This window comes from Tachyglossus aculeatus, chromosome 6 (genome assembly GCF_015852505.1).
Source record: "Tachyglossus aculeatus isolate mTacAcu1 chromosome 6, mTacAcu1.pri, whole genome shotgun sequence".
NCBI classification, from domain to species: Eukaryota; Metazoa; Chordata; class Mammalia; order Monotremata; family Tachyglossidae; genus Tachyglossus; species Tachyglossus aculeatus.
The window spans coordinates 27,155,261-27,180,103 of NC_052071.1; the positions used below are offsets into that span (position 1 = coordinate 27,155,261).

General features: G+C 43.0%; 1 protein-coding gene across 1 annotated transcript in view; it reads left to right on the forward strand.

The window, feature by feature from the left end:
* The first annotated feature begins 1,734 nt into the window (after positions 1-1,734).
* Positions 1,735-24,843, forward strand: part of MTM1 (myotubularin 1) — a 78,615-nt gene continuing 55,506 nt past the window's right edge. Inside the window, 2 exon segments of the mRNA XM_038747956.1 lie at positions 1,735-1,785; positions 22,080-22,152. Of these exon segments, the coding sequence (XP_038603884.1) occupies positions 22,090-22,152 (63 nt within the window). The 5' untranslated portion in view covers positions 1,735-1,785; positions 22,080-22,089.

Below are 24,843 nucleotides of genomic sequence, written 5' to 3' on the forward strand. Positions count from 1 at the left end.
TGTTTATTTATGTGTTTCGAATGAGGTAAGTAGTCCATTAGCCTGTATTCTGACAAATGTCTTTTAGCAAGGCCTTAGAACTTACTAAACATTATCCTTTTCATTTGTGTTTTATCTTAGGGTGAAATTAAAGCATTCGGTTATTATCATCGTCATTATACAGCCATTCTTCTTTACTAGTAACACTGTTTCTTTTTTCCTCTTGAAGGATCTTGGGGCTTTCAAACTTTTGTCCCCACCATAATTTTTCTGCTAGTCTTATTTGCACAGGGGCATTGTTATTTTTGTTCTCTGTCCAGTCTCATGCCAAATTTTCTCTTTTACAAAAATGTGGTAAATGTTTTGAACAGTTCAGAAACGGAAGAGATTAATTGTTTTAAGGCCTCAGAATACCTTGTGGATGTAATGAATGGGAAAAATCCATTTCATATTGATGCCATTCTTACCTGAATGGAAATGTTGAGGTTTTTATTCCACTGAGATCAAATTCCCTAAATAGCTTTAGTTGTTGAAGTGTTTGACATTAATTAGCAGTGAGCAGCTTCTGTGCCTTTCCTAGTTTCACTTTGTTTCTGTCTGTATAAAGAACATTTCTTGACTCCTATCTTCCCTGTAGGACTCATCCCGGCCCTGTAACTTGTCTGCTGTGTGACTTTGGGCAAGTCACTTCACTTCTTTGTGCCTCAGTTACCTCATCTGTAAAATGAGGATTAAGACTGTGAGCCTCACGTGTATCATGGACTGAGTCCAGCCTGTTTATTTTATATCTACCCTAGCGCTTGGTACGGTGCCTGGCACATAGGAAGCGTTTATCAAGTGCTGTTTTTTTTAAAAAAGAGCCGCTGCTTGTTTGATTGCAGAGTGCCATGCTGGTCTGTCTGTTTCACATGTCTCAGTTTTCTGCTGGAGTTCAGAATTGTCTTTGGCTTTGAACGGTGCCCTGAACGTGATTCCTTTGTCCTCCTTGCTTTTGGTTCCCTGCCGCTATGCACCTGTTTGGGTATCCTACTGTCACCCTATTTCCTTTGTCCCACCAGTGAAACTGGGTTAATATCAGCATCGTTTCAACGCTCGGAGACTGACTTTGTTCTCGGACTTCCTCGCTGATGATTCTGCCTTGCTCCTGGATGTTGAGAGTAGCCCGAAAGCGATCATCATCATCATCAATCGTATTTATTGAGTGCCTACTATGTGCAGAGCACTGTACTAAGCGCTTGGGAAGTACAAATTGGCAACACATAGAGGCAGTCCCTACCCAACAGTGGGCTCACAGTCTAAAAGGGGGAGACAGAGAAGAAAACCAAACATACTAACAAAATAAAATAAATAGGATAGATATGTACAAGTAAAATAAATAAATAGAGTAATAAATATGTACAACCATATATACATATATACAGGTGCTGTGGGGAAGGGAAGGAGGCAAGATGGGGGGATGGAGAGGGGGAGAGGAAGGAAGGGGCTCAGTCTGGGAAGGCGTCCTGGAGGAGGTGAGCTCTCAGCAGGGCCTTGAAGGGAGGAAGAGAGCTAGCTTGGCGGATGGGCAGAGGGAGGGCATTCCAGGCCTGATGGGACTGCTGAGGGGGGAGTCCGGGTCTGCCAGCCATGGTGAAAGTTGGTCAACAGCCCCACAGCTTGCTCTCTGTGGCTTCAGTGAGGCCTGGCCCGAACGATGGAGCGTCCGCCTGATGGAAAGCCCCGTTCGTCCGCAGCGTCCGGTGGTTTGTGAGGTGTCTGTGGAAGCCAAGACTTCAGGCACGTGGACTGCAGACCACGTACAGGCAGGTCAGCGCAGGTTGTTCTCCACTTAAAACCACCTCCCTGGTGACACCCTTCGCCTTTGCCACGATGTGTCCGTGAGAGGCCGAGTGGTCGCAACTGATTCCAGCTAGACCTGTTTTCTGACGCGGGCTCCCAGCCGCCGCCGACAGCGGGGCAAGTTCTGAAATCGGCTCTCAGGGCGTTCCTTTTCCTCGGACCCTCTCAGGTGCTTCAGTGCTAAGTTCTCTTTAAAAGGTCATTTTGGACATCTACTTTATCAATCTTACACAGCAGATACTAGACTCTCGAAGCTTCGCTCTGAGAGTCGTCGCTTCAGAAACCGTGATCCTGCAGCATGGCAGACCTTTGGTTGATAGCCTGACATTTAACATTGGGGAAGCAGCGTGGCTCAGTGGAAAGGGCACGGGCTTTGGAGTCAGAGTTCTTGGGTTCGAATCCCGGCTCCGCCAGTTGTCAGCTGTGTGACTTTGGGCAAGTCGCTTCACTTCTCTGGGCCTCAGCTACCTCAACTGTAAAATGGGGATTAAGATTGTGAGCCCCCTGTGGGACAACCTGATCACCTTGTAACCTCCCCAGCGCTTAGAACAGTGCTTTGCACATAGTAAGCGCTTAATAAATGCCATCATTATTATTATTTAAGCCAGTTCTCCACCTGAGGCAGCACAGATGGAACTGTTCTAGTTGTTTGATCCGTGGTCAGTGTGGTGGCTAGGCTTCACAAGCCTAGAGCAGTGGAGGGATGAAGCAGCATAAATTGGCGTCGAACTTTATAGGGTGGCTCCTTTTCCCCACAGAGTTGATCCATCTAGACTGTAAGCTCATCTTGGGCAGGGAACATGTCTGCCAACTCTTTTGTACTGTCGCAACTGCTTTGAACAATGCTTTGTGCCTAGTAAGCACTCAATAAATATCACTGATTGGTAGTCAATGATTCCAAATGCTAACTGCCCTTGTTCACCCCTGGCCAGAAACTCCTTCTCACTTCGTACACGACAGACCATCGTTTTCAAAGCCATATTAAAATCACAGCTCCTCCAAGAGGTCTTCCCTGACTAAACTCTCATTTCTTCTACTCCCTCTCCCTTCTATGTCCCCTACGCACTTGGACGTGTGTCCTTTAAGCTCTTGATAGTCTCCCTACCCTCAGCCCCACAGAATTTATGTACGTGCCTTGAATTTATTTTAATGTATGTCTGTTTTCCCCTTTAGACTGTAAGCTCTTCAAAGGCAGGGAACACGTCTACCAACTCTGCTGTTATTGTCCTCTCCCTAGGGCTCAGTACCCTGCAAGCAATCAATAAATAACGTTAATTGATTGAATGGTAATAATAATACTGATGGTATTTGTTAAGCACTTACTATGTGCCAAGCACTGTTCTAAGTGCTGGGGTGGATATTGGGTAATCAGGCTGTCCCACGTGGGACTCGTAGTTTTAATGCCCATTTTACACAGAAGGTAACTGAGGCATAGAGAAGTTAAGTGGCTTGCCCAAGGTCACACAGCAGACAGGTGGCAGAGTCAGGATTAGAACCCACGTCGACTCCCAAGCCGGGCTCTTTCCACTAAGCCACGTGGTTGTGGTATGTGTTAAGCGCCTACTGTTTGTCAGGCGCTGCACGAAGCGGTGGGGTAGACGCAAGGTAATTGGTTTGGACACAGCCCCTGTCCTCCATGGGGCTCACAGTCTTACCCTGTTTTACAGTTGAGGTAACTGAGGCCCGGAGAAGTGAAATGACTTGCCCAGGGTCACACAGCACGCAAGCGGCAGAGCCGGGATTAGAATCCAGGTCCTTCTGACTCCTAGGCCACGCTGGTATCACACAAGACACAACTGCCTTTCCTCTTATGCTGATAGGCAGTGTTCGTTCCTTTAAATTCCTGTGGCAGTTTTTGCCATTCCCACGTTATGGAGAGCAGATTGGTAAACGCTCTGGCAAGCTCACGACTGCCATAGCTGTAAATCTCCGCCGAAATAACCCCGGACCAGCCGCTTTCCATCTGGAGCTGATTTAAAACTCAGTATTTCTGACTTTGTGTAATTTCTTAAGCACCATTTATTAAGCAGTGTACTAATCGCTGGGGTAGATACCAGATGGGTTGGACACGGGCCTTACAGACTGGGAGGAAGGGTGAACAGATACTGAAGCTGCATTTTACAGGTGAGGAGACTAAGGCACAAAATAAATAAATAAATAAATAATGGCATTTATTAAGCGCTTACTATGTGCAAAGCACTGTTCTAAGGACTGAGGAGGTTACAAGCTGATCAGGTTGTCCCAAGGGGCTCACAGTCAATCCCCATTTTACAGATGAGGTAACTGAGGCCCAGAGAAGTGAAGTGACTTGCCCAAAGTCACACAGCTGACAAGTGGCGGAGCCGGAATGAACCCCTGACCTCCGACTCCAAAGCCCGTGCTCTTTCCGTTGAGCCACGCTGCATAGAGAGATTAAGTGACTGCCCAAGGTCACAAAGCAGGCAGAGAGTGGAGCCAAGACTAGAACCCAGGTCCTTTCATTCATTCATTGTTGTATTGAGCGTTTACTGTGTGCAGAGCACTGTACTGAGCGCTTGGGAGAGTACAGTGGAACAATAAACAGACACACTCCCTGCCCACAGTGAGTTTACGGTTTAGACTGGAAGACAGACATTCATATAAATAAATTATAGATATGTACATATAAATAAATTATAGATATGTACATATAAATAAATTATAGATGTGTACATATAAATAAATTATAGATATGTACATATAAATAAATTATAGATATGTATAGAGCCCGGGCTTTGGAGTCAGAGGTCATGGGTTCGAATTCGGGCTCCACCACATGTCTGCTGTGTGACCTTGGCCAAGTCGCTTCACTTCTCAGAGCCTCAGTTACCTCATCTGGAAAATGGGGATGAAGATTGTGAGCCCCACGTGGGACAACCTGATCACCTTGTATCCCCCCAGCGCTTAGAACAGTGCTTTGCACATAGTAAGCGCTTAACAAATGCCATCATTATTATTATTATTTATATGTACATAAGGTCCTTTGACTTTCAGGCCCGTCCTTTTTCCACTAGGGCCATGCTGCTTCTCTTCGTTGAAGCAGACTGTTCCAGGTCACGTAGAGGTATTCAAAACAGATGACAGGCAATTGAGAAATGAAATCTTCAGTCTACCTATCGAGGGCTGCAGTGTAGTAAGTTGGCAGTTGTGATTATTTGGCATTTAGGAGGGGATAAATGTCACCCGGACTGTACAGAGCTCTGAAAAATGTCTTGCTGTCCTTATGATCAGCTGCTGCTTGTGCTTCTCAGCTTTCACCATCTACCCCATTTCCTTCATTTAATGTAGTCAGGCATGCACCAATCAATCAATCGTATTTATTGAGCGCTTACTGTGTGCAGAGCACTGTACTAAGCGCTTGGGAAGTACAAGTTGGCAACATATAGAGACAGTCCCTACCCAACAGTGGGCTCACAGTCTAAAAGGGGGAGACAGAGAACAAAACCAAACATACTAACAAAGTAAAATAAATAGAATAGATATGTTCAAGTAAAATAAATAAAAAAATAAATAGAGTAATAAATATGTACAAACATATACATATTTACAGGCGCTGTGGGGAAGGGAAGGAGGTAAGATGGAGGGATGGAGAGGGGGATGAGGGGGAGAGGAAGGAAGGGGATCAGTCTGGGAAGGCCTCCTGGAGGAGGTGAGCTCTCAGTAGGGCCTTGAAGGGAGGAAGAGAGCGAGCTTGGCGGATGGGCAGGAGGAGGGCATCCCAGGCCCGGGGGATGACGTGGGCCGGGGGTCGATGGCGGGACATGCGAGAACGAGGCACGGTGAGGAGATTAGCGGCAGAGGAGCGGAGGGTGCGGGCTGGGCATGGTACAGTGTTTTCCAGTAAATTAATGCCATCATTTACAATGAGTTGTCCATGACGCAGGTAATTCAAAATTGGTTCAAAGTACTCGGGACTGCGGTCAATTAAGAAAGCCCCTTTGTGATCTTGCTTATTTCCCCAGGCATCTTTGTCTTTGAACATGTGGGCCAACACACTATCAGGTTCTTTATTTACTAAAGTGCTCCGTGGGGTTGTAAAGTACCGCCCTCCGACATTGAGTGTTAGCCAGTCTGTGTGGAACCCCGTTAGTCCTTCCGGGGTCCGGGGCTCCGTCGGAGTGTCCGTCGGGGGGTCCGTTTGAGGATCAATAAACGGTTCTCCTTCACAAACAAACAGAACATCATCATCTCTGATCAGAGCGATATCATCAATCAAGCCACCTTTTCCATTGTACACACTAGTGGCTTTTATTCCTAGTTGCCAGTATTCCCAGTACCAGCTGCTTGGTATGCTGGCAGGCCTTTTTTTTTTTTTTTTTGGTAGCAGAGTGCCTGTTGATTATGATTATTGTTATATTCTCTTTCCAAGTGCTTAGTATAGTGCTCTGCACACAGTAAGCATTCAGTAAATACGATTGACTGAATAAATATTCTGCAGCGGCTTCCTGGTCGCACTATCATTTTCATCAAACCAGTCTTGGCGTTTTCTCTTGAAGCCGAGACTATCTGTGGAAGTATCGTCTTTGGCTTTCTTGAGTAGGGCCACGTAATCGAAAGATCTGTGCTGCCGGAATACGAGACAGGGTCAAGAGCCAGGCGCGTTCTTATCGGCCTGCCCACGGTGAGCTTCTTAACAGGTGGCTTACGATGACATTACATTGACTGCGCTAGCTCAAATCTGCTGGTTCTGAGCCGATGCCAAATCCCGCATGGGTGTTTCTCTCTGTGTGACCATTATATTCTGTTTACCCCACTGCCTTTCAGTGGCATAATCTAGTACTTGCCACCAAAAGGAACTTGGGTGTAGCCCAGGTTTTGTATTGTGTTGCCAGCTGGAACACCGTGTTTGAGATACCCAGCCCCATACCTTACTGCTATCACACTCCATTAGTTAATCTAGAAAAGTTTATGTGGTTTAATTTCGTCTTCCTTATTGATCTTCGTGTTATTGGCCAATGTGTTGCCTAGGTAACGGTTATCTGTTACATCAGTGCTCTGTTTCTCTGTTGCCAATACCAAGTTTGGGGTTTGGGTTGAGTGTATGATGTCCCTGGCGTGGGTTGATGCATTACTTCAGTTTTCTTTGGTATTCAGATTTCTCATCTTTATATTCTGGTTGATCGTTAGAAGCAGCGTAGCCTAGTGAAGAGAGCACGGGGCTGGAAGGTTATAGGTTCTAATCCTGGCTCCACCCCATGTCTGTTGTGTGACCTTGGGCAAGTCACTTAACTTCCCTGTGCCTCAGTTACTTCGTCTGTAAAATGGGGAAAAGAGTGTGAACCCTATGTGGGACAGGGACTGTGTCCAGCCTGATTAATTTGTATGTTAGAACAGTGCTTGGAACCTTGTAAGTGCTTAACAAGTACCAGGATTATTATACCTACCCTCATCCACTCTGAAATCTCTGTCTCCAACCACGCCTCCTCACCTTCCTTCTCTCCCACACAGCCCCTCCCCACAAATAATAAGAATAATGACAGCATTCATTAAGCACTTACTATGTGCAACGCACTGTTCTAAGCGCTGGGGAGGTTACAGGGTGTAACCATGGGGGCTCACAGACTTAATCCCCATTTTACAGATGAGGTACCTGGGGCCCAGAGAAGTGAAGTGACTTGCCCAAAGTCACACAGCTGACAAGGGGTGGAGCCGGGATTTGAACCCATGACCTCTGACTCCAAAGCCCGGGCTCTTTCCACTAAGCCACGCTGCTTCTCTCAAATCTGTCCCATTCCTCCACAGAGATCACCAATCTTTTGGCCCACTTCAATTTTCTAAGCTCAGCATGCCCCATTTGCTCTCCATACCTTCATTTGAGGCACAAATTTGATGCCCTCAATGCTAAACTCAACTCACTTCCTACCCATCCCTCTGATCTCATACCACCAACCTTCTTCTCTGGATCACCCGCACAGTAGGCATCCTCCGCTCTTATGCCCGAGCTGCAGCATGCTTGTTTTGTCTTATGCCATCGAGTCGTTTCCGACCCGTAGCGACACCACGGACACCTCTCTCCCAGATCGCCCAGCTCTCCATATGTAATCGTTCTGGTAGTGTATCCGTAGAGTTTTCTTGGTAAAAATACGGAAGTGGTTTGCCATTACCTCCTTCTGCGCAGTAAACTCAAGTCTCTGCCCTCGACTTTCTCCCTTGCCGCTGCTGCCCAGCATGGGTGAGTTTTGACTGGTAGCAGATTGCTTTCCACTCGCTCGCCACCGCTCCCTCCTGTAGCCGAGACTGGTAGAGTACTGGAAACTCTCCAGGTGCCACCCGAAGACTGGCTGAAATTCAACATTGGGCCAACTTCATCTTCAGTTTATTCTCACCCTTTTTTAACTCTGCCCTCTCTTACGCCTGACATGATTTCTCCAACCTTATCGACTCCCATGTCCATTGCCCTTGCCAGTTGATTCAGACTTTTAACTCCCTTCTCCATCCCCTGTCCCCCGCCTTCCATCTCTTTCCCCAGTGACCTGGCCATGTACTTATATTGGTAAAATTGAAGCCATCAGGTGTAATCTCCCTAAAATTTCCCCTGCTCCAGTCTCTCCTCCTGCCCCTTCTTTGATTCTCCCATCCTGCTTTTCCCTAAAAAAACCACTCAGTCCATATCTCCCCTGTCCTCAAGAACCTCCAGTGTTTGCCCATCCACCTCTGCATCAAACAGAAACTCCTTACCACCTGCTTTAAAGCCTGCAGTCTGCTCACTCGCTCCTACCATATCTCGTTGATTTCCTACTATAATCCAGCCCCCTTACTTTGTCTCTCTAACATTCACCTACTTGCTGTGCCTTGAACTCATTTATGTTGCCCACACCCTCCCTCTGACCTGGAACTCCCTCCCCTTTCATATACGACAGACTACCGCTTTGAAGATTTATTAAAATCACATTTCCTCCAAGAGGCCTTCCCCAACTAAGCCTCATTTCCCTACTCCCGTTCCCTTCCGTGTTTCCCTTGCACTTAGGTCTGTGCCTTTTAAGCACTTGATATTCACCCCATAGCACTTCCATACAAATCCAAAATTTATTTTAATGTCTGCCTCCCCCTATAAACTGTTAACTTCTTATAGGCAGGGAACATGTCTACCAACTCTGTTGTATTGTACTCTCCCAAGCGCTTAGTATAGTGCTCAATAAAAAAATGTCATATACTAAATTGCAGGAAGCATTTTACAGTCATGTGCTTGTATTTTTGAGTGACTGCTTCTAGGGCACATCATCTGCATAAAACAATTCTCAAATGACTATCTTTAGGATTTGGAGGGAGATTCTCAGTCTGTTGCGATGGAAGAGTTTCCCAGAGGATTGAAAGGGTTATTCTAACATGTCTGTCCAGGGTCTTGTTGCATTCTCCAGCATGGCAACATGCAATAAATTGATCAAGGACTTAGGAGCTGTATAAATGCTCTACTGTTATCTACAGGTTGGCTTTGAATAAGTAATTCCATCATCAGTGTAATAATAATATAGTAATTGTGGTATTTAACTGCTTACTATGTGCCAAGCACTGAACTACATGCCGGGGTAGATACAAGATAATCAGATCCCACATGAGGCTCACAGTCTTAAATAGGAAGGGAGAACAGGTACTGAATCCCCATTTTGCACACGAGGGAACTGAGGCACAGAGAAGTTAAGTGACTTGCCCAAGGTTGCAAAGCAGTTATGTGGCGGAGATGGGATTAAAATGGAGAGCGATAGTCTGTTTCCCAGAAGGTACCAGACCAATCTCCTGTTCTTAAGTATTTCTGATAAATTGATAAAGGAAATGATTATGGGTAGAGTCATATATCTACCACCTGTTATTTTTGTTTAATTTGGTCTTTAAGGGTCTCTTTAAACTGTACAGTGTCTTAGTGTAACTCTTGAAACTGCAAAGCAAATGTTACCATGTTATAACCTTTTATATTTAATTTTTATTTAATTTTAGCAGTAATATAAAATAATAGATTCCTGGAATGGTCTTTATTTTATGCAGGTTTTTATTTCTATGCTTTAAATATTTCACTGACTATGCCAAACAGTTGGTTAGATTAGTATGATAACTTGGCAATATTCACACTCATTGTTTTGTCAGCCATCCCTGGCACTGTAAACTTAATTGTGGTAACTTTGTAAAACCAGATTGTTTTCCCAAATGCTCAGGTTTAGGTTGAGATTTAAGGTGACACTTACAAGTTGGAAGTTTCATATGAAAGAGTAAACTAGATTTTTAAAATAATGTTTTGAATTGGGATAGTCCTGGCTGCCAAACTTGTGTTTTTTCAAATTTCCCTGAAAAAACCTTCTAAATAATAATAATTATGGTATTTGTTAAGCGCTTACTATGTGCCAGGCACTGTACTAAGCACTGGGGTGGACACAAGCCAATTGGGTTGGAAACAGTCCCTGTGCCACATGGGGCTCACAGTCTCAATCCTCATTTTACAGATGAGGGAACTGAGGCCCAGAGAAGTGAAGTGAGTTGCCCAAGGTTGCACAGCAGACAAGTGGTAGAACCAGGAATAGAACTCATGATCTTCTGACTCCCAAGCCCGTGCTCTAGCCATTATGCCATTCTGCTTCCCAGTTCTTGAGAATATGATTATTTTTAAAATCCATGAAAATTAAGCGGTCTGACGAATAATGTGCTGAGATGTAATCATGGTAAGAGTAATTCCTGATACACTTAAAAAAAAATCTAGATATAGACACTCAGTTTATTCATTCAATCACATTTATTGAGCGCTTACTATGTGCAAAGCACTGTACTAAGCACTTGGGAGAATACAATATAACAATAAACGGATACCCTCCCTGCCCACAACAAGTTTATTAGTGTGTTTCACATTTGTCTATTTGGGGAGGAAACACTGCCTTACCTTTCTAAAATACCATCAGGTCTTTTCTGCACTGTTTTAAATGACACATAAAATAATCTAGAGGCTGTACCTTAGTGGCAATTTGCCTTTCTCCCACTGCCCCCTTGCAGAGGGGAAATAGAAAAAGAGCAACACCTTTATTTGGGGCGCCCTGGAATGTGAAGCCCATCAAAATGTCTCCAAAAGAATCCAAATGCTCCAAATAGACATTTAGGATTACCATCATGTATGTTTACTATCAAACTGGGGCTACCTTTTAAGATTAAACTTACTGTTACTCTATTTATTTATTTATTTTACTTATTACTCTATTTATTTATTTATTTTACTTGTACCTATCTATTCTATTTTGTTAGTATGTTTGCTTTTGTTCTCTGTCTCCCCCTTCTAGACTGTGAGCCCACTGTTGAGTAGGGACTGTCTCTATATGTTGCCAGCTTGTACTTCCCAAGCGCTTAGTACAGTGCTCTGCACACAGTAAGCGCTCAATAAATACGATTGATTGATTGATTGATTAAATAAACAGATTTTTATGGTGAACTCAATGCTGGAAGTGATTTTTTTAATGGTATTTGTCAAATAAGCACTTAAATACAGCAGTTATTATTAGTGCTCTGCACACATTAAGCACTTAATAAATACAATTGAAGGAGTGAATTTACTATGTGCCAGGCACTGTATTAAGTCCTGGGATTGATACAAGATAGGTTAGACAAGGTATAACACATACTGATGGTTGATATTAAAAAGCTCCATTAGTAGCAAGGAGGGACCAGAGTAGAAAGTGTTTACAGAAAAGAATACCAATCAAAGCTACCTTGATAGCTCATAACCATAGTGATGGTTTTAAGGTGGTTTCACCTGTAGGGAGAAGGAATCCAGGAATGGAAAAACTGTATGCCCAGGGTAGGAAAGGTATAATAATAATAATAATAATGATGGTATTTAAGTGTTAACCATGTGCCAAGCACTGTTCTAAGCGCTGGGGTAGATACAAGGTATTTAGGTTGTCCCACGTGGGGCTCACAGTCTTACAGATGAGGTAACTGAGGCACAGGGAAGTTAAGTGACTTGTCCAAAGTCACACAGCTGACAAGTGGCAGAGCTGGGATTGGAATCCATGATGTCTGACTCCCAAACCCGCACTCTTTCCAATAAGCTGCGCTGCTTCCAGATTCGTGCACCCGCTGTGTGCATCTTTGCACACAGTAAGCCCTAAATAAATACAACTGAATAATAATAATAATAGTAATGATGGCATTTAAGCGCTTACTATGTGCAAAGCACTTGGTATCTTTGAGCGGTTCTCCCATTATGGTTACTCTGCAGAGCCTGTCTAAAGCAACAGATTGACTAGAACCTTTTCAGAAAACTCATATTTTACACCTACATGCAACTTAATATCAACTGTATACTGCCATTTAATCATGTTACCAAATTACAGTGGTGTCCTGGGAGTAGGCATATGAGTAGAATGGATTGATAGACACCCAGGTCACTACTGTGTGATGAAATGAAACATGCAGTAGGTAAAGCTGACTGTCATAATCAATCAGCCAGTGGTGTTTATTCATTTATTCATTCATTCATTCAGTCGTATTTATTGAGCGCTTACTGTGTGCAGAGCACTGTACTAAGCGCTTGGGAAGTACAAGTTGGTAACACATAGAGACGGTCCCTACCCAACAGTGGGCTCACAGTCTAGAATTGCGCGCTTACTGTAGGCAGAGCACTGTGCTAAGTGCTCTGGACAGAACAGTGTAACAGGGTTGGTAGGCATGATCCCTGCCCATAAGGAGTTTACAGAATTAGACCCCTCTAAGGCTTTTGCCTCAGACGATTGAGACTGAAGTTTCTTATCGGTCAGTATATTTCCAAATTAGGACTGGGATTAGTCATCATGTATTTTGGACCACTAAAATAAATATGGAATTAGAAACTCATTCCAGGATCCAGTTGCTAGGACTGTGTTGGCCACAGAAATGACCGTTCCGGATTCCCACATGAGATGCTGAGAACAGCAGGGATTGCATTCTCACCAAATTGGAGAGGATCACAACTCAAAATCCTAAAATCGAAGTTTTCAAGGTAATATTTAAAGCCACCAGCCTCTAGACTGTTAGAGCTTGATTTGATTCTGTTTTATCGTTCCCAGCACTACTTATAGTACCTGGCCCCTAGTCAATCAGTGGTATTTATTGAGCACGTACTGTGTGTAGAGCAGTGTACTAAGTGCTTGGGAGAGCACGTTGTAACAGAATTAGCAGACACGTTGCGCTGGGGAGAGTACAGTGTAACAGAATTAGCAGACATGTTCCCTGCCCACAATGAGCTGACAGTCTAATACCACTATTATTATCAGGGTCAATCAGAAGGTATGTTTAACCGAAATGATATGTGGCTTCGACCATGAAGCTGCCTGGAAGCGTTGCTTAAGGAGACGGCTGGGAAATCACGTTTCATGTAAAATAATCTCCAGGTTAAGAAGATGATGAAATGAACTAGGTCTAAGATACCTCAGGTGTATCTTAGGTAGGGAGAACTATATTACCACATGAAGATCTTATGTCCAACCTGTGTCTGACTTGATTAGCGTGTCCAACCCCAGCACTTAGTACAGTGCCTGGGACATAGTAAGTGCTTAACAAACACCATTAAAAAAATAAAAATTTTTTTGAAAACCAGTCTCTTCTGGCTGGGACTCAGAAGAACAGGCAAGAGTGCACAACATAGCCAACAGGAGACTCCAACTGCTTGAATTTCCTTGTCTCTGCCCTCCAGAGATTTCCCACTCTTGGTAGAGAAGTCAGACTGTTCCAAATGATTCTGGGGGGAAGAAAGGGGTTTTTCCTTCTGCCAGGCCTGGGAACTTTCTGTCTGAAGAATCAAAATATCACATCCTGTGAAGCATGGTTACCAATGATGTGGTAGAGAAGTGTATTGTTGATCGTAAACAGGGGCAGCATCAGACCAGCCTGATGAGTGAGTATCAAAAGAGGGGGCCGCTTCTTCAACAGAGTCTTTGGGAAGCTAGTGGCAAACTAATCAGCTTGGAAAAGGGCAGTCATCACTCACCAAAAATGAAGAATGGCTAGAGGACATAATTGTTTCCAGCCACATCACAATGTTTGGTTATTTTTGAATATGGAGGGCAGCCTTTACTCTTGAGTTTCCTCGCTGAGCTCACACTTTCTCACGCATGCCTCACTTTGTTCAAAAAGAAAATTAGGCCCGTAATTCACTTTTGGATCCAGAAAGTGGGGCTCGGCTTCATGTGGAAACTTGAAACGCTATTTGTTATTTGAAACTTTGGTAGCGGCAAACAGATTCTAAACAAAAATCTCTTTATAATGAGAGCAAACGGAGGCCCTGGTGTTTTGTTTACTACTGTTATAACATAAAGCTGTCCTTTGTTTTTGATAATGACCCTTTTGATAGCGAAATCCTATCCGCCTGTGGGTGTGGCTGGAAGTAATTGTACTTTCTCTGTCCTTTTGTCATTGTGCTAGGTAAAGATGGTTCCTTTCTGCACTGGTGTGGTTGCCACATGCAAGGTTTAGGTAAAGATGGTTTCTTTCTGCATTGGTGTTTTTGCCTCCTGCAAGGTCTCTGTTTTTGAGACTGGCTCACGGCATCCCAGTCTTTGCCCAAAACCTGCGCTGAAGAACCAGCCCGGAAAGCTGTCCATCAGCTGTTCTATCAATCAATCAATCAATCAATCGTATTTATTGAGCGCTTACTATGTGCAGAGCACTGTACTAAGCGCTTGGGAAGTACAAATTGGCAACACATCTATCTACTGCTGTGCCCTCCCAGACATCCACAGTCTTGTTGCATTGCCTGAGATTTAGCTTTTATGTCCTGGAAATCTTTAATCATTCTCCCCGCTTGAGTATCCTCCCTTTTTGTTCACCAGACATTAACTTCTTCCGTTCTCTATCCACCAAAGCTGTGAGAATGGATTCAGTACTGCTCATCTAACTGCGTTCTAAGATCCCTCAAATCATCCTGCCCTCCCCTATGATGCTGAGTACAGACAATCCTCTGTTTGCAAGTTAAGCAGCGTGGCCCAGTGGAAAGAGCCCGGGCTTTGGAGTCAGAGGTCATGGGTTCAAATCCCAGCTCCGCCACTTGTCGGCTGTGTGACTTTGGGCAAGTCACTTCACTTCTCTGGTACCTCATCTGTAAAATGGGGATTAAGTCTGTGAGCCCCACGGGGGACGACTTGATTACCTTGTATCTACCCCGGCGCTTAGAACAGTGCCTTGCACATAGAAAGCGCTTAATAAATGCCATTATTATTATTAAGGCAACTGGCATTTGCAATGTTGTTAAATTTATTTGTTTTTTAAGTGCTATTTGATAAGCTCTTACTGTGATTCTAACACTTCCAAGCCCTGGGGGAGATACAGATTAATCAGGTTGGATACAGTCCCTGTCCCACATTGGGTCTCACAGTTTAAGTAGGAGGAAGTAGGATTTAACCCCCATTTTGAAGTTGAGGAAACTGAGGCACTGAGAAGTTAAATGACTTGCCTAAAGTTACAGAGCAGGCAAGTGATGGAGACAGGATTAGAACCCTGTTCCTCAAACTCCCAGGCCCTTTCCAGTAGATCATCCTGTTTCACTGTAGACTGTTTCATCTTTTCAACATCTCATCTCATTTTAGAATCCAATCCTAACTTTCTTTATGGCAGTAGCTCATGAGATCGAGGGGCACGTAGGAGCCATGGGGAAACAGTTTTAAAACTGCAGTCGGAGTAGAAAGGAAGAGGGAAGAGCTGAAAAATGTAAAGTTGGTGGACTCACAATATTAGTTCCTGAAAACTGCGTCTTCAGTCAAAACACCATAACCTAAGTTAGAACCAGTTTTCTCATAGTAACAATTTTACAAATTGGGGTGGGCGGGGGTGGTTCCTCAAAGTTAGATATTTTTAACCAAAATTACCCAGAATTGTGCATTCAATCATAATTGAACGTTATAGTTCATTAATGTATTTATACTGAATCAGAGAGGTTGCCACAATAGGATAGCCGACCTCTACTTTGTCAGAAGTAAATTGGATGGGTCGACCTTCTCTGGAGACCGCGACTGGTGATTAAATAACTTTCTCTCACTAAGAGTGGACCCCACTCTGTCTGTCCACCATCTTTACATTTTTCAACCCTTCCTTCCCACTGCAGTTTTAAGACTGTTTCATTCATTCATTCATTCAGTCGTATTTATTGAGCGCCTACTGTGTGCAGAGCACTGTACTAAGCGCTTGGGAAGTCCAAGTTGGCAACATCTAGAGACGGTCCCAACCCAACAGCGGGCTCACAGTCTAGAAGGGGGAGACAGACAACAAAACAAAACATATCCAGTGCTTAGAACAGTGCTTTGCACATAGTAAGCGCTTAATAAATGCCATTATTATTATTATATTAACAAAATGAAATAAATAGAATAAATATGGACAAGTAAAAGAGTAATAAATATGTACAAACATATATATATATATATATATATATATATATATATACAGGTGCTGTGGGGAGGGGAAGAAGGGGAAGGAGGTAAGGAGAGGTGGATGGGGAAATGAAGACTGTGAGCCCCACGTGGGACCACCTGATCACCTTGGAACCTCCCCAGCGCTTAGAACAGTGCTTGGCACATAGTAAGCGCTTAATAAATGCCATTATTATTGATATTATCCCCATGGTGCCCTTGTGCCCCCTGTCTCCAGAGCTACGTGTATCATTTGTGGGTAACACCGTTGGTACCGTTCAAGGAGCTGGCTGTATTTTCAGAAATAATTTCAGGTCTCGTACTGTATAGTAGGCTGGCCATCACTTCAACTGTTGAGATCTTCTACTTGGTATGAAACTTGTGCGTGTGTTGAAATGTAATTCTTTAAATTCGTCTGCCCCATTTCAACTGATTTTTGTACAGTTTTTTTTTTTTTAATGGTACTTGTTAAGCACATATGTGCATAGCACAGTACTAAGCACTGGGGTAGGTACAAGCTAATCAGGTTAAACATAGTCCCTGTCCCACCTGGGGCTCAGTAGAAGGGCGTTTGTTTCAGAGCATCATATTATATGTAAAATATACATTCAAATTCAAAGATAATTAGACTGCTTCAGAAGCAAGACACTTCCTTGAGGTGTTTTCCCAGACAGATTATTGTTAGCTGGTAGTAGGCAGGGAACATGTCTACTAAATCTGGTATATTGTACTCTCCCAAGCTCTTAGTACTGTGCTCTGCACCCAGTCAGCGCTCCATAAATACCATTGATTGATTGTCTTGTTGAGCTAATGAGCTCAACATTAGTTGAGTCTGTCTCTGTTTTCACTTCTGCCTCCTTTCCATCTTGATCTTCCAAGGCCTTTGTTTTTGGAGAACAGCCCTTCTCCTGATAGCTGCTTAGCGTGGCTCAGTGGAAAGAGCACGGGCTTTGGAGTCAGAGGTCATGGGTTCGAATCCCGCTTCCACCATATGTCTGCTGTGTGACCTTGGGCAAGTCACTTAACTTCTCGGAGCCTCAGTGACCTCATCTGTAAAATGGGGGTGATGACTGTAAGCCCCACGCGGGACAACTTGATCACCTTGTATGCCCCCGGCGCTTAGAACAGTGCTTTGTACATAGTAAGTGCTTAACAAATGCCATTATTATTATTATTATTATTACCAGACTCATCTGTCTGCTTGCAGTGGTTTCCCAACCGTTCATTTCTAGATCACATCATTTGAGATTGTGCGGCTTCTTGTGCTTACAAGAAGTTTTCAGCCCCTTGAAGTTGTGTGCAACTTCAGGACGGTCCCCATATGTTTCCGCCTTGTACTTCCCAAGCGCTTAGTACAGTACTCTGCACACAGTAAGCACTTAATAAAGACAATTGAATGAATGAATGAGATAAGGTGTCTTTGCGGCAGCTGTTTGTCCTGCTGTATCCGTTTTTTAATAATAATAATAGTAACAATATTGGTATTTGTTAAGCACTTACAATGTTCCAGGCACTGTCCTAAGTACTAAGTGCTGTTCTCCTCACATGTCCTTCCCCTTGTTGTTTCGAGCTTCATTGTTGGTGATCTGACTGCGTTTTAGTCCCTCCTCGTTGGTAATTTTCTTTGGTCGTTTGGTACTGAGTATGAACCTGCTCCAGGAGCTGGGTGTGTTTTCTATAGTAGGTCCAGGACTCACAGCCATATAGAAGATTTGGTACCTCAGTAGGCTTGCATACTTTCAGCATGGTATGCCTCTTGAATCCTATAACTGGAAGGGACCCAGAAAGTTCATTTGGCCTAATGCCCGGCCTCCAGGCAGGAAAGGGAATAAATCATTCAGGACAAGCAATTGTCTATTCTTTTAATTAAAGACCAATCAATAGCGTTAATTGAATGCTTACGCTGTGGCCGAGCATTGTACTAAGTACTTAGAGTATAATAAAGATCTTCCAAGAAGGCGAATCCACCATTTCATTAAGTAGCTTGCTAGAAGATTTAAATTCCTGATAGTCAAAAAGTCCTTTCTTACGTCCAACAAAACCATCTACGGATTTAAGCAATTTTCCCCAATCTCCTTTAGACGCGAAGCTCAGTAGAGCACATCATCCTGTAGAAAGTTATTTAGCCATCTTTGCTATTTCTCTTTGCCGAAGTAAACCTGATTCCTTCCTCTGTCCTTTCCTAATGAAGCCCCTTTTCTTTTCCTTGAATCATTTTTGTGATCCTCTTCAGTTTCTCCACACTCATAGTTCACAGTGCTCTGGTCATATACTCTGATGATTTTAAAGTTGGTAGTGTAGTGAAAAGGTTTCATCTTAATGCTTGCAAGTCATATTAACACATCATAGCATCATTTATTGCCTTACCTAATCTCTGTGCCTGACGAATCTCTCCCCTAACCCCTATTTGTATCATTTGTTTTATGCCCCTGAGGTTTTACTACCTTGTGCTTTGTAATATTAATAATGATAATAATTAATAATTGTGGTATTTAAGTGCTTACTATGTGCCAGGCATTGTACTAAGTGCTGGACTGGTTACATGAAAGTCGAGTTGGATTATATTCACGTGGGGCTCACATTACAATCTCCATTTTACAGATGAGGTAATAGAGGCACAGAGAAATTAAGTGATTTGCCCAAGGTAACACAGCAGATAAATGGCGGGGCCAGGATTAGAACCCTTCACCTTCTGGCTCCCAGGCTCGTGCTCTATCCATTAGGCCACGCTGCTTCTCCATCCTGTTTTGGTCATTTGGTCATATATGTTTGTACATATGTATTACTCTATTTATTTATTTATTTTACCTGTACATATCTATTCTATTTATTTTATTTTGTTAGTATGTTTGGTTTTGTTCTCTGTCTCCCCCTATTAGACTGTGAGCCCACTGTTTGGTAGGGACTGTCTCTATATGTTGCCAATTTGTACTTCCCAAGCGCTCAGTACAGTGCTGTGCACATAGTAAGCGCTCAATAAATACGATTGATGATGATGATGATTTCTGCAGGTTATGAAAATCACCTTTAATTTTATTCTTGCCTTCCAACGATTAGCGATTCCCTCAAATTTGGTAGCGTCTTCGACTCTGATCCGTTATTTTCTCCCTTCTTTTAGGATGTCAGTCCCGGCCCAGACTGAACCCCGGTGGCATTAATCACCCTGTTACTTTTGCCCCGATTGACAGTGAGGTATTGATTGCAACCCTTTCAGCTAACAGTAGAAGAGTCAAACCCAGATGGACCTCAATTTGGGATTAATCATTCTGATTCGGTTGCGCTCCCTCCTTGCCCAAGTCCCCCAACTGGAAATCCAGAGGAGAAGCCCCAGAAGCTGAAATAATACTGTTCCCTTCAAGGCCCTGCTGAGAGCTCACCTCCTCCAGGAGGCCTTCCCAGACTGAGCCCCTTCCTTCCTCTCCCCCTCATTCCCCTCTCCATCCCCCCATCTTACCTCCTTCCCTTCCCCACAGCACCTGTATATATGTATATATGGTTGTACATATCTATTACTCTATTTACTTATTTATTTATTTATTTTACTTGTACATTTCTATCCTATTTATTTTATTTTGTTGGTATGTTTGGTTCTGTTCTCTGTCTCCCCCTTTTAGACTGGGAGCCCACTGTTGGGTAGGGACTGTCTCTATGTGTTGCCAGTTTGTACTTCCCAAGCGCTTAGTACAGTGCTCTGCACATAGTAAGCGCTCAATACGATTGATGATGATGAAGGAATGCCCCTGGGAGCATCTGAAAAGGGACTCTCCCCCTCGTCCCCGTCTCCATCCCCCATCTTACCTCCTTCCCTTCCCCACAGCACCTGTATATATGTTTGTACATATTTATTGCTCTATTTATTTATTTTACTTGTACATATCAATTTTATTTATTTTATTTTGTTAGTATGTTTGGTTCTGTTCTCTGTCTCCCCCTTTTAGACTGTGAGCCCACTGTTGGGTAGGGACTGTCTCTATGTGTTGCCAATTTGTACTTCCCAAGCGCTTAGTACAGTGCTCTGCACATAGTAAGCGCTCAATAAATACGATTGATTGATTGATTGATTGAACAGAGAGCATGAGCCTGGGTCCGGAGGAGGCAGGAAAAAGGGAGAGCTGACATCCGCTTCATCTCTCTCCTTGTCTTCCGATTGCTGTTTTGGGGGAGCTGACTTGGAAGGCAGATCTTTTTCCTGTATAATCTATCACTGTTGTGTCTCCTAAAGGCTTAGAGTGCTTATTTTTTGACAATCCATGGTATTTATTGAGCGCTTACTCTGTGCAGTGCACTGTACTAACTGCTTGGTAGGCGGGTCAGTACAACAGAGTTGGGAGACATGTACCCTCCCCACATCGAGCTTACAAGTCTAAGGGGGAGACAGATGTCAATATAAATAAATGTATAATCTATAATTTAAAGATATGTACATTCATTCATTCATTCAATCGTATTTATTGAGCGCTTACTGCGTGCAGAGCACTCTACTAAGCACTTGGGAAGTACAAGTCAGCAACATACAGAGACGGTCCCCACCCAACAGCGGGCTCACAGTTATCCTCTGTACCTCAGTTACGTTATATGTAAAATGGGGATCAAGACTGTGAGCCCCACATGGGACAACCTGATTACCCTGTGTCTACCTCAGCGCTTAGAACATTCATTCCTTCACTCGTACTTAGTGAGCGCTTACTGCGTGCAGAGCACTGCACTAAGCGCTTGGGAAGTACAAGTCGGCAACATATAGAGACGGTCCCTACCCAACGGCAGGCGGAGGTCGCAGATCCAAGTGCAAAGATGACGCAGAAGGGAGAGCTCTTAGTCCTTCCAACCGTGATTTTGTCAAACCCTGGGACTTTCAGAGTTCTAATCCCAGAAATCAGAGAGGGAAGCCTATATATCAGAATCAATCAATCGTATTTATTGAGCGCTTACTATGTGCAGAGCACTGTACTAAGCGCTTGGGAAGTACAAATTGGCAACACATAGAGACAGTCCCTACCCAACAGTGGGCTCACAGTCTAAAAGAAACAAGAATGCGTAGTGAAACATTGCTTAATGAATGGTCTATGTACTTCTTACCTACCCCAAATATATTTTGGTGTTGAGTACCCTAAGTCGTACACTCACAACCCCAGACACCTATCACACATGCACAAAACCCTCCAGCATCCTCGTGCAGGCCCATACAGATGTATACATATCCATAGTGCAGAGAGACAAGTAACATCGTTATCATTTAATTTTGTTGAGCCTCTTCTGTATGCTGAGCACTGTTCTAGACATTTGGGAGCATAGGTATCGTACAGGACCTTCCCAGTCCTCTCTCTTCCCAGGCTTCCCAGCCCTCGGGCTCAAGCCCTGTGATCTCCTTATTTCCAAACACTGGATTCAGATCAGACAATTTATAATTAACTGTTTTGTCTTCCTTCATTGCCTGCCTCCCTCCGTTTGACTTGCTACCTTTATACATCTCTCCTCTCCCAGCCCCCCAGCACGTATGTATATATCTGTAATTTTATTTATTTATATTATTGTCGGTCTCCCCCTCAAGACTGTAAGCTTGTTGTGGGCAGGGAATGTGTCTGTTGTGTTGTTATAGTGTAATCTCCCAACTGCTTAGTAGAGTGGTCTGCACACAGTAAGCTCTCAACAAGTACGACTGACTGACTGAAACCTTACCACACAATTCCCGGTAGGTCTAAAGATACATTTAATTTTACAAAAAAAGTACATTAAGAATAGATTTTAGCCACATATTCCTTTTGTTATTGGAAAAAGAAAAGGAAGTGTAACCTTATCTTGAAGTTTTGAAAAAGTTTCTATGCTACAGTATGTTTCACTTGTAATTAGTGTGTTAGACCAGCTGATATTTAAATGTTTTTTCTTTCTTATTAGTGTGTCCATCATGGCCTCAGCTTCTACGCCTAAATATATTTCCAACTCCCTGGAGAACGACTCAATTAAAAGGGTGAGTCCAACGTGTTTTTTTTTTTTTAATTTGGGCCATTGTTAGAATGACTGGTCTCTTAAATTTTTATTAGACTGAACCAAATTTTTCAAACAGTGTTAACTGAGTTATAAAATCATGAACTTTCTATTCACACGGACTACACTGTTTAAAATATAATGAGAGTTTCATGGAGATTATCTCTGGCAACCAAGTAAGTGTTTTTATTTTGGAGAGGAACAAATGTTTGTGTATAAAAAATGTACATGAACTAGTCATGCTTCCCAATGTATTTGTTGTGGAATTATTAGAGGAAATATTTAAAGTTGTAACATCTGTTAATTTCTCCAAAGATTGAGTCAAGACTGCCAGTGATCTACATTTTCCCTGAGGAAAACATGTCTGATGGGAAGAAGTGTGTACTGTGCACCAAGTTAAATTTGTAATGCCGACTGCTGACAAATTATAATTATCTATTTCTTTTAAAAAGTCTAAATGTTTCCAACACTCCTTGCTGTAATAATAATAAGGATTATCTTTATTAAGGGCTTATTCAGTGCCAAGCTCTATACTAAGTGCTGGGATGCAAGATAATCAGGTCAGACCATCCCTGCCTCTCTGGGCTCACAGTTAAGGAGGAGAGCAGGTATTCAATCCCCATTTTACAGATGAGGAAACTAAGACACAGAGAAGTTAAGTGACTTGCTGAAAGTCACCCAGCAGATAAGTAGCATAGTACGGATTAGAACACTAATTCCTGGCCCCTGCTCTTTCCACTAGGACGTGTTACTTCCCTGAATTGTACCTTATTTATGTACGGAGCACTGTAATAAGTGCTTGGGAGAGTACAACAATTAAATGGACACATTCCCTGTCCACAGTGAGCTAATAGTCTGGTGGGGAGAGGGGGAGACAGACAATAATGTAAATAAAGTGTGAAAGACACAGGACACTTGGACAGAGGTCTCTCGTTCCTAACCGTTAAAACAAGAGTTTTAATCAATCAATCGTATTTATTGAGCACTTACTATGTGCAGAGCACTGTACTAAGTGCTTGGGAAGTACAAATTGGCAACACATAGAGACAGTCCCTACCCAACAGTGGGCTCACAGTCTAAAAGGGGGAGACAGAGAACAGAACCAAACATACCAACAAAATAAAATAAATAGGATAGAAATGTACAAGTAAAATAAATAAATAAATAAATAGAGTAATAAATATGTGCAACCATATATACATATATACAGGTGCTGTGGGGAAGGGAAGGAGGTAAGATGGGGGGATGAAGAGGGGGACGAGGGGGAGGGGAAGGAAGGGGCTCAGTCTGGGAAGGCCTCCTGGAGGAGGTGAGCTCTCAGCAGGGCCTTGAAGGGAGGAAGAGAGCTTTAATGAGTTTAATGAGTCTAATGAGACTAATGAGTTTTATTCACTATGCTGTATTTACACATTAATGACATTGGCTGAAAGGAGAGAAAATGGGAAGTGCATATCGGCCAACCTCATCTACAGCCAAATAACAATTTGAAGGTAAAAAAATAGCCCAATTTTGGCTATGTTTTCAAAGATTCACCTCACGATAGGCACATTTTGTCTACTGTCACATTATTTGTATCAGTTAACACATAATAATAATAATAATGATGATGATAACATTTATTAAGCGCCTACTATGTGCAAAGCACTGTTCTGAGCGCTGGGGGGTTACAACAAGGTGATCAGGTTGTCCCACGGTGGGGGTCACAGTCTTCATCCCCATTTTACAGATGAGGGAACTGAGGCCCAGAGAAGTTAAGTGACTTGCCCAAAGTCACACAGCTGACAGTTGGCGGTGCCGGGATTTGAACCCATGACCTCTGACTCCAAAGCCCGGGCTCTTTCCACTGAGCCACGCTGCTTCTCTAATCTAATCTCTGCTTCTCACTTAGGAGAATGCTTATCATTAGGTAAATCAGAATTTCCCAGTCCAGTTGCCTGTCCTGAGAAATATATTATTGTAAAGACTGAGATTTAATATTGAAAAGCTGAATATTTTTGCTGCAATTTGAAAACAGTAACTTTTTTAGAGTCATTTCATTAAAGCACTCCTAAAATGAGTCTTAACCAGTTAACAGAGCATTAGATGAGCTCTCTAGATTTTTCTTTTTGAACGGTATTTTTTAAGAGCTTACGATGTGCCAGGCACTGAACTCAGTGCTGGGGTAAATGCAAGATAGGTTAAACACTGTCCATGTACCAAATGGGGATCATCGTCTTAATCCCCATTTTACAGATGAGGTAAGTGAGGCACAGAAAGTAAAGTGACTTGCAGAAAGTCACACAGCAGGCAAGTGGTGGAGCTGAGATTAGAACTCAGGTCCTCAGGCTCCCAGTCCCCTGCTCTTTCCTCAAGGCCACCCTGCTTTCTTAATGGAATAATTCTTGGTTTAACGTACATCCATTTGCCCTTAAAAATGTCTCAGGACAACATTGCAGGGAAGTATTTTTTAGTTGCTAAAATATGTATGCACATATGCTCTCAATTAAAATCTTTACGGTTAATAAAAAACCCTTTTAAATATATTCACCTGTTTTTTCCTTTATTTTCCTTTTCTATTTTAAATAGTGGAATGAATAGAGAGTTTATTTTGGCTGAGCTAAAAAATTTTGACACTGATCTTGAGTGGTGTGTGAGAGAAAATTGGGAGCTGTAGTCCAAAAATAATTGGTGAAAG